Source organism: Pollachius pollachius (assembly GCF_949987615.1).
Source record: "Pollachius pollachius genome assembly, chromosome: 7".
Classification (NCBI taxonomy): domain Eukaryota; kingdom Metazoa; phylum Chordata; class Actinopteri; order Gadiformes; family Gadidae; genus Pollachius; species Pollachius pollachius.
In genome coordinates this window covers 8719150-8729266 of record NC_136940.1, presented here as the reverse complement: position 1 = coordinate 8729266, position 10117 = coordinate 8719150, and the positions used below count along the sequence as shown (strand labels likewise).

At 40.4% G+C, this 10117-nt stretch overlaps 2 protein-coding genes across 2 annotated transcripts; one reads left to right on the top strand and one right to left on the bottom strand.

The window, feature by feature from the left end:
* Window positions 1-441: 441 nt before the first annotated feature.
* gpx7 (glutathione peroxidase 7) lies at window positions 442-2963 on the top strand (the record flags this gene model as incomplete). The annotated part of the gene is made up of 3 exons (XM_079740479.1): window positions 442-602; window positions 2045-2306; window positions 2800-2963. The coding sequence occupies exons 1-3, from the start codon at window positions 471-473 to the stop codon at window positions 2961-2963; spliced, it is 558 nt and encodes a 185-aa protein (XP_079596605.1). The 5' UTR covers window positions 442-470.
* Window positions 2964-5041: 2078 nt separating this feature from the next.
* LOC307078386 (protein shisa-like-2A) lies at window positions 5042-8209 on the bottom strand (the record flags this gene model as incomplete). The annotated part of the gene is made up of 3 exons (XM_079740157.1): window positions 5042-5232; window positions 5899-6035; window positions 8028-8209. The coding sequence occupies 3 exons, from the start codon at window positions 8207-8209 to the stop codon at window positions 5042-5044; spliced, it is 510 nt and encodes a 169-aa protein (XP_079596283.1).
* Window positions 8210-10117: the final 1908 nt, after the last annotated feature.

The following is a 10117-nucleotide window of genomic DNA, read 5'->3' as shown; positions in this document are numbered from 1 at the left end:
TGAACCAAACAGAAGGAAATACCAAACTGATTACAGATGGAAACAGAAACAGAAATCCAACTGATAAAAGTCTTATTATTTTTCACAAAATATCCAGTATACTTCTCTGAACAGTATTGGAACCACTACATCACTAAAAATATATTTAAAAAAAAAATATATATATATATATATATATTTAATAATATGTCCATGGACATATCTACCATCTTCATATATTATCCATCTATCCCACCGACGGGAAACCGGTATCAGAATGTTTTCAGCATGTGCTTAATTCATTTTTGTGTGACAGTGCGCACCAGTTGTTCCCATGATATGATAATATGTAGATTATTACTACTAGAGGATGTATTAGGCCACGCCCACTCCTACTCCTACAGCAGCTCACATCTGGAGCACCGAGTGACGCGACAGGGTACTGCTGTCTGCAAAGTTTCTTCACTGCTGCTGGTGCCCAACTTTCTACAATGCTTTTCGGTGCGCTTGCTGCGTTAATTTCTTCTTTCCTCCTCATCGAGGCGAAAGAGAAAGACTTTTACACTTTTAAAGTAGTTAACAGCAGAGGCAGACTAGTGTCCCTGGAGAAATATCGGGGTTCGGTAAGTTGGGAAGGTGGGGAGTCAGATCCGAAACTTGGTTTTGGACCGGTGGTCTTGCATGTCAACATAATGAATGTATGTATATGATCAAAGGAATAGTTTGGTTTTATTCAAACTAGAAGTTTATTTTTTGGGTAGGCCTACTGTGTCGGTTACAGTAGTAAGCACGGTTTACATCACCAAATGAGGTCTCTTTGATTGTGCAGCGTATCCTTCATCAGGAGACTACGTGGCAAACGGCCGACAGCCCTAAGGGGCTTTACACGGCTTGATGTTAAACAAATGCACAGCTTGATAACTTACATTTGTATTCTCATCATCCATATATGCCGTTAGTAATCATCTCGAAGTCTAATTAGAATCGAATTCTGTGTTGCTGCATCCTGGCATGTTATGTTGATTTATTCGATACTTGTGATTACTTCATCCCGCCACTAGATGTCCCCGTAAGATAATATTCGTGCCCTTAACCACTGACACGGTCTACAATATTCAAAGTATAAATCCTTATTGCCAGTGATCAGTTTGTCTTAAAAAAAGCAATGTTTACGTAATTACAAAAAATAATATAGACGGAGATGATCAAAGACCTAAAACATATGCATATAACCTATACTATAATACAGTATACAAGTCATTACAGTTGGTAACTATAAATGCAGAAGAGAATAGAGAAAATACATGATAATCGAACTAGTAATTATTTTCATTACCTCTCTCGATAGAGGGGATGGTTATTTATGTTGTTACATCGCCATAGCGCTGTGTGGTGATGGGCCGTCCTACATGCAGGGAGGAGGGGAGGGTCTTACAGGGTCTGGGCGACTGTGGATTGCAAGGTCAGAGGTGCACTGGGTGGGGAGATAAGCCATCCAGTGAGATATAATCTCCCAGCAGCAGTTTGCCATCCATTCTCTGACCTGCTTGGTGCTAGGCTGTGGGGCGGTGGTGAAAAAACATCCAAGATGATGATTTGTATGGGTCATATGACATCAAAAACATCATCTTAGATATTCCCACACCGTTATCCCCCATGAACAGTTGGAGCGAAACGCTTGATCATGTTAACTGTTGTTGATGATAAAGCTTAGTTTAGTTGTAAAGATAGATGGATGGATTGATGATTTTAAAGATAGATTGAAGGATAGCTTGATGAAAATGGATGTATGGCGTATTTACTTGACCTGACAGTGATGTACTGGTTGCTATGACTACAGGCGTCCATGTTTGTGAGTGTGCAACGGTTGCCACGACGACATGTGTCTCTGGTGGTGCGATGAGATTGACGGTTACTATGGCACCGGCCAGTAAGGGTTTTAACAGTGTAGCAGTGTAACAGTGTGACGGTTACTATGACGACAGGTGTCCCTGGTGGTGAACGTGGCCGGCGAGGGTTGTAACAGTGTAGCAGTGTAACAGTGTGACGGTTACTATGACGACAGGTGTCCCTGGTGGTGAACGTGGCCAGCGACTGTGGCTTCACGGAGGAGCACTACCGGGACCTGCAGCAGCTGCAGAAGGACTACGGGCCGTACCACTTCAACGTGCTTGCCTTCCCCTGCAACCAGTTCGGCCAGCAAGAGCCCGGCAGTGACAAGGAGATCGACAGCTTTGTGCGCAGAGTCTACGGAGTGTCTTTTCCGCTCTTTAGTAAAATCGCCGTGGTTGGAACAGGAGCCAACAACGCCTACAAGTACCTGGCCGGTGAGTAGTTAAATAAGTACCCGAGTTGGGGGGCCAACACGCTGTGGAGAAAGTATTAGGCCAAAGGACGTCATTGAAAGTGGTTGAGGTTAATACAATCTTAAAGTACTTATTCAACAACATGACCACATATTTAGGATTGAAAGAATCAAATATTTGCCTTAGAATTTGGGTCAAATATTTTGCTTTAGGAAATTAAAAGGCTCAAATATCTCAATATAGCAATGTAGACAGAGTAGCTTTAACAACAGTACTTACAGTGCAGTCTAACGATACTTCCAAGTGATTTACCTTGAGGATGATAAGAGTATCTGTCTGTCTGTCTACTCAATCTAAGAGCTTTGTTGGCTTGGAAAACAAAACATTTAAATTGCCAAAGCAGTTGAGCAGTTGATCTATCAATCAGTCTTTCTCTCTCTTCATCTCTCTCTATCGCTCTATTCATCAATTTAATCATCTGAAACATCTCACGGTTCTTCTCATCGTTTCTCAGAGTCTTCAGGGAAGGAGCCAAACTGGAACTTCTGGAAGTATCTTATCGACGTGAGCGGGAAAGTACTGGATGCATGGGGCCCCGGCGTGTCCGTCAAAGACATCAAACCCAAAGTGGCTGATTTGGTGCGAGGGATCATTTTAAAGAAGAAGGAAGAGCTTTAAAGAAACCAACATTGTTCAACTTTATTCCTGTCCTTGCAAAGTGCAATCCACTGTAAACGTAAATACCAGGGTGTGGCTTCTCGACAGTTACTCATTTCAGAGTTTAATTTTCCTTTCTTTATTGTCAGATGTTTTAACCTGAATTTCAATATTGTAGTTGGTCCACAGTATATAATGCTATTTGATTCACTAGTTGAATATAGAAGATTACTCTGGGATTCAATTCATAATTTAATCATATTTGAGGCCAATGCCACAAAACCCTGAATTGGATGTGTTCTCCAAAAATGTAGGATTATTGGAATAATGAAAAAAAATTATCAAACTTTTCGCTACCTTTTATGAGCACTATTAACCCTTTATCACCACTATGTTGTCGAAAGTTCCCCGACCATCAGAGGTATTCAACATTTGTTTTTCATTGGAAGTCATTTTGTAAAGGAGCAAAATAAATGTCTTCCGTTTTGTAAAGTTATTGTGGAGTTTTTTAGAATAAACAATTCCTCAAAGAGTTAATGATATTTTACGAGGCAATTCAGATATGAACAGGTAGGGCCTATGCCGTGAAGCCAGAGACAGGTCATCGAGGAGATGGTAGGGGACGGTTAGACGATGAATACAGAGATCAGCCATTAAGGAGTATAGGTTGGACAGTTCAGAGACAGGTCATTAAGGAGCAGGTCGTGAGGCAGTGCAGAGACAGGTCATAAAGGAGCAGGTAGGGAGTGAATACAGACCAAGGTCATGAAAGACCAGGAGGGTTATAAATTAGGGGGCTAGGAATCTCTTATGAATGTGTATGGTGAGATTGACAATCAATTAAACTAGAAAATAAAAACAAACAAAACAGGGCTATATAAAATATGCCTTGTTTGGTAGTTTTATACCATAATAAATGTGTTAATGCTGCACATAGTATGATGTTATTTATTCAGACATATTAATACAGAACCATCTCATTGGTCACATTAAGTATTTAACTTTTTTCACCAAACAGATAAAGCAAACATGGTATCCAACCAAAACCAATGGCACTATGTCTCAAAATAAGATAAGGATACAAACCACCTTGCAATTCCTTCCTATATACCACAACATTGTGGTGCGGACCCTGCAGATTCTGCAGATCTTGGAACCAGACAAATTTGCAAGCTCATGTTTTATTTGCCCTGGCATTTGAGTCTGGCCCTACCGTCCAGACAGATTTCCAGCAGACCAGGCCTGGGTCAGGCCATCCCTACCATTTCTTTAATACAGAGCGGGTTTCTGCTACTGACAATATCTGTACAAACAAAGTTTCCCGAACAACACCTAAAGCACAAATACTTAATTACAAAAAAATTCCATTCACATCCCTCAGTTCATGTGGTTATTCCGATATCTTTCCCATGTTCCATGGGATGTTCCATGTCCATGTTCCATGTTCCATGTTCGAAATGGGTTGTGGGTGTCTAATTAAAAATAAATTATCTTAAATACAGTGCACTTTCTAAAAAGCTGATCTATTTTACTAATTTTTTGCATATGTTTTCTTTTAATTATCTATTACTTTATTTTATTGTATGACAATGTTTATATGTGAAGCACTTTGAGGCTGCATTGTGTATTAAAAGTGCTATATACATAAAGTTGCCTTGCCTTGCCTTGCCTTCTTCTCTGCAGACCATGAAAACAACTTGGAGCTGATGATTTGGCGGTTCGCAAATATATATTAAATCTGTATAACACAGATCAGCTTCACATTATGAAGGTTATGAAAATGTTAAAAAGTCAATTTGTGATGAGAAATCCTTTTGGCACTCAAAGCTCAGAAGGATCGATGCAGAACGGTGGACGCCAGGCTTAGAAAATACCAGTTGGTGCAGCCCACTCCAGGGTAGACACTGACAGCTATAGTCAGCTCTGGCCCCCTTTACTAGAAATGTCTTACTTCCTGTGGGCTGTGTACCTCAGCTGGGTGAACAGTCCCCGGAGCGAATGGAAGAAGAAGAGGTGAAGAACAAAAACAACGACAAGGAGAAAAAATGTTTTATGACAAAGCCTCCGCCTCCAGGTGAGTTTCCAGGTAAGATGCTGCCCTATGCAGGTCGCTCCACGTTGATGGTCGTGACTGTGGCCATGAAGCATCGCTGGAACAGGTGCTCCGGCTCCGGGGGCTGGTTCTCACAGTCCAGCTTCCCCCTCACAAAGTGTCTCCGCAGCCCCTGGGGTCCGGCAGGGGCTACCGGCTGGCTGGAGACATGGGGTCTGGGGTCCTTGGGTCTGGAGCCTGGGGCCAGGGGACGGTTTGATTAAAGGGGGAAGATACAGTTAAACACTCTTTTTTGGAAAGTTCTCAAAAAGAGACACCAAGACAGTGAAAGAAACTATAAAAAATGTGCAGGAAAATAGAATAATTGTGTTTAATTAAACACAACTATTCTATTTTCCTGCACATTTTTTAATAATAATCATCATCATCATTATTTTTAAATCCTGTTATTTTTGTTATTTTTCATGAAGAAGGATAACCTTGACTTCAGTTGAATAAATATAGAAAATATTTGTCTAAGCAGTAGATTTTGAGTAATGCTAACAACCAAGCTAAACTAAAAAGGAAATATTATTTAATGACAAGGAAAAGTCTTTCATCACAATATTTTGAAAACGAAAGAAGTGCACTTTAGAGGTAATTACTTAACTTCCACCTGACATTTTCCTATTCCTATTCCGATTGTTACAAAATAATCATACTGGATACATTTATTTGAAGTGTTTGATAGTTCAAATAACCTTTTGATGAGTTTTGTCAAATAAAATATCAGAAGTTTGTTTATAGCCATGTGCACAGCTGCAAATTGTTCCAAAGTGGATTATCTTCGGTTGCCATGACATTTGATGCGCACAACATTTCGCCAAGATCAGAAGTGAAGCCTAAGATGGCTGCCATACGTACTGGTTGTTCTAAGATGGAGGCCGTTGTCCAGGCCTCTGGGTTTAGTAGACATGAAGAGGTAGCACAGGACACACAGGGTGATGATGAAGGCCAGCAGCACCACCGCCGCAATGGACAGACCTATGAGCGCCCCTACACTGGAACATAGTTGCAAAAAAGAAGGAATACGGAAGAGGAAGAGGTGTTTATCAGTTGTTTGTTTTCTATTATGCACTTCTTGACCCCTGGTGCCCTTACCTTGAGCTTGACCGAAACCCTTACCTGGACGCACCCTTTACTAAACGGCTTCATGATAGCTAAACAAAACAAATTGCAATTAAAGTCAGGAACAGTTTATAGCATATAATATATGTAATATGCAAATTATTTCAGCATCAGCTAATAGGGCCGTGAACTGACAATACTTCTACTCATTTATTAGGTTTTTTGCATTAATATAATGTGTAGTTTTTTTTACTTCCTACTCTCTGCTGCAATACATGTACTGATGAATAACATTTGACATCTAACATTTTAAATTGCTGCTTTTAGCGGTACTTGGGCACATGTAATTATTCTGATGATTATCCAGGATGAAACACTCACACACTCACTGTTACATAAATAACACAGCAATTAACCCATAACGTACACTCAGATAAAGGTGCCTCCAGCAACCTCGAAGTATCGCCGTTGAGGAATAGTTAATCTAAACAGCAGTTGAATGGAAATCTCTGTTGCATTTTGTTATAATGTATAGACTTGTGATTTGTCAGCATTCACAGGCCTGTAGGAAGTAAACATGCCTTAAGTATACAGACATTCAGTTGGATATTTGCGTAATTCATTAGAAGTAGTTCAGTTAAAGTTCTTAAAGGTAATGTGAAGGTATTAGGTTAGAGATGGTTTGTTTAGATATTTGGTGAGAGATGGTCATCTTTAAGTTTTATGTGTGTGTGGGGGGGGGGGGGGGGGAGCCTCTTTTTATATATTAGGTAAAAACAAATAATTGCCGAAATTGAGTGATAGGTTATGCAATTAAGAAAAAAAACAACGGTGGGCCTCTTCATAACTAATTTATATATTTTTTTAATTCAATAATGTAATAATTATTTTTATTTTTTTATTTTTTTTACAAACCATAACTTTTGGTCCCCCCCCTCATCAGGTACTTGGTGCCCTACGCACTCTGCGTACTCTGCGTATAGGGAGCGGCGGGCCTGGGTATTGGGTTACAGCTGGGAAAGTTAAGGTACTATTGAGAGAACGATGGTTATAGGTGTTCAGTTAGAGATGGTCAAATTTAGGAATTTAGTTAGAAAGGGTTACGATTAGGTGGTTTGAGAAGGTTAAATTGAGGTATTAGATTAAAAGAGGATTACGGTTAGGTTTTAGGTTAAAAGAGGAATAGGGATAATTATTCGATTAGAAAGGGTTGCATGTGGGTAAGGGTTGGTTTGGTTCCCATACCGTATTCGAGGCAGCTGAAAGATAATTATCAATATATTAAACCACAGGTAATAAAAGTTGAACCATGTTATGCATGCTTGTCAGATTGAAAGTGTAGATAAGACTTCGTAGCATCCATTAAACCAAAACTGCACAATAAGTGCTCTTGACATTTCCTTCCAGCCAGTCACCCTCTCACAGTCATGTGTAAGAGGGTGAGAGGAAATCAAACCGGCCAACCTGAGGTCGCTAGACAACCTTTCCTTATCCCTCAGATATTGAAAATAAAATCCACTAGACAACATATATGTTTTCTAAGCGTGAATGGGAGTAATTTATAGTATATTACAAAGTTTTCAACTAAAGAGAATTATTCATTAAACTAAATGCAGGCTTGAATATGGTGTGGGTTGTCGCAGTGTGGAAGTTGTTGGGCATAAGGGTTGCGATAATTGACGGTATATATAATTGACGGTCAATTATAGGCTACAGAAAATAAACACACATAAAATCAAGAATACTCGTGATTTGACCAATTCATTAACATGACAAAAGTTACTTCTGGAAATAAATCGAAAAATTCTGATAAAAACAAAACAAAAAACATTTTATCATGCATAACATCGTAGCGCTAGTTTGAATATCTTTACAAGACCCGCCCTGGTTTTGTTACGTTCTTAATGTAGTTGTATTGTTCTTACCTCAGCCACCACATGTAGGCATACTCATAGGGGAAGAAGCTGTTGGGGTCGTCACAGCAGTACTTGCTGTCGTTGAAGCCGCAGCAGTAAACTGCGTTTGAACGGAGGTCCGGTTTTGGGCAAGTAAACGCTCCTACCAACACTTTTTCCGTGTTGTTATAACTCTTGCACACCGAGCTCATGCTTAAAACACGACGAGAGAGAACAACTACTACTGTTGCTCATATATTCAGATGTAAGCATGCTTGTGCGATCAGTCCGATTATGTTTACTCCCATCCTTCTCCTCATCGAATCCACCTCTTTTCTTATCCCGCCTTTTCTCCTCCTTTCCCCCCACTCTATATTACTTGTTCAAATCGAATAAACAGCAGACAGCACTTGCCCACTCTCGCCCTCTCTCCCCCCCCCCCCCCCCCCCCCCCATCCTATCTTATTTTTCAAAAGGCGACACAGTATAGTGGACGAATGATAAACAGTCATATATGAACATGTAGGGCTCCCCCCCAGCCTTCTCTCGCGCACACACACACGCACAAACACACACACACACACACACACACACACACACACACACACACACACACACACACACACACACACACACACACAATAATATCAACAACAGAATAAATTATGAATTAAAAGGACAAGGAAATAGAAAATAAAGAGTATAATAGGACAAAAGAAGACAATACTGTTGTTGCTGACTCTTTACCAAGAGCAAACATTTCAGGGCTAAAAAAATACATCTAAACACTACATGTCTTTACAATATTTTCCCAATACTTTGGACAGGACAGGGCATATACTTTATATGACTACGAGATGTCCTTAATCATAAATTAGATATTAGGGTTGGGGAAATTGGGATAAAAGGCGAAAATCACCATTAAAATAGTGCTTGGGAGCTTCTTGCCCATAAAAGATTGCTTGCAGGTATAATAGCTAAAGTCGCTAAGATATCTGAGAACCTCTGAACCGCCCTCCATTTGAATGACGTCAAGAGTAGTCCTTTAGTGAACCACAGCAGCATAATCCCAGATCAATCTCCTGGCATTACAGCCATCTTCAATCAAAACAGGACCGAAGCACGCCTTTAATAAGTCAACTACCCTGGCCTAGGTAACCTTTATAATGGGCAGCGCATTGTGTGTATTCTGCAAAAATCAAAAAGACATAAATAAAAATGGCAACATTTTTAAAATGACAGTGACCGAAAGATTATATACCCTGCTATTGCCAACTTGTGATATGGGCCCATTGGGATGGGTTGTGAAAGAGTGTTGAGTTGGATTCACCCCAGATTGGATGAATGTATGAATGAATGCATGCCATCTTGTGGGAGAGGATCTAATCCAGAGTAATCCCAGCCAGATGAAGGCAAAGAGAGAGAGGGAGAGAGATGGGATAGATGCCGGAACCACTATGGAGAGCAACAGGGATTAGGGAAACAGGGAAGTCTGGACCACAGGCCAACAGAAAAGCTGAGCACGAGAACATGCACATCCGATACACCCTCTCTCTCTCTCTCCCTCTCTCTCTCTACCCCTCTATCTCTCCCTTTCTCTCTCTCTCTCTCTCCCCCTCTCTCTCTACCCCTCTATCTCTCCCTTTCTCTCTCTCTCTCTCTCTCTCTCTCTCTCTCTCTCTCTCTCTCTCCCTCTCTCTCTCTCTACCCCTCTATCTCTCCCTTTCTCTCTATTGCTCTCTCTCTCTTTCTCTCTCTCTCTCTCACTCTTTCTCTCACTTACACATTCTTATGTGAAACATGCAATATGCATCACATACATGCAACTCCCTGGTGGACACAGAAAGTGTGCAAAAGCATACTCATTCATGAGTTTTGGCTGCTGAGAAATTAATAACAAGAGGAAGCAGATAGATAATGCTTAGTGGGTCGGGGAATCTCGATGTGGTTAAAGTAAATTCATTTTTATGGCGTTTGTAAAAATGATTCCACGTTATAAATGGAATGCCTAGGTTTAAATTACCAAAGGATTCAAAAGCTACTCCATTGTCGGTGTTTAATTTTTCAAGGTGTCTTCAAGGTCACAAGAAATGATTAGCAAAGTGTGCTCAAGTTTTAAA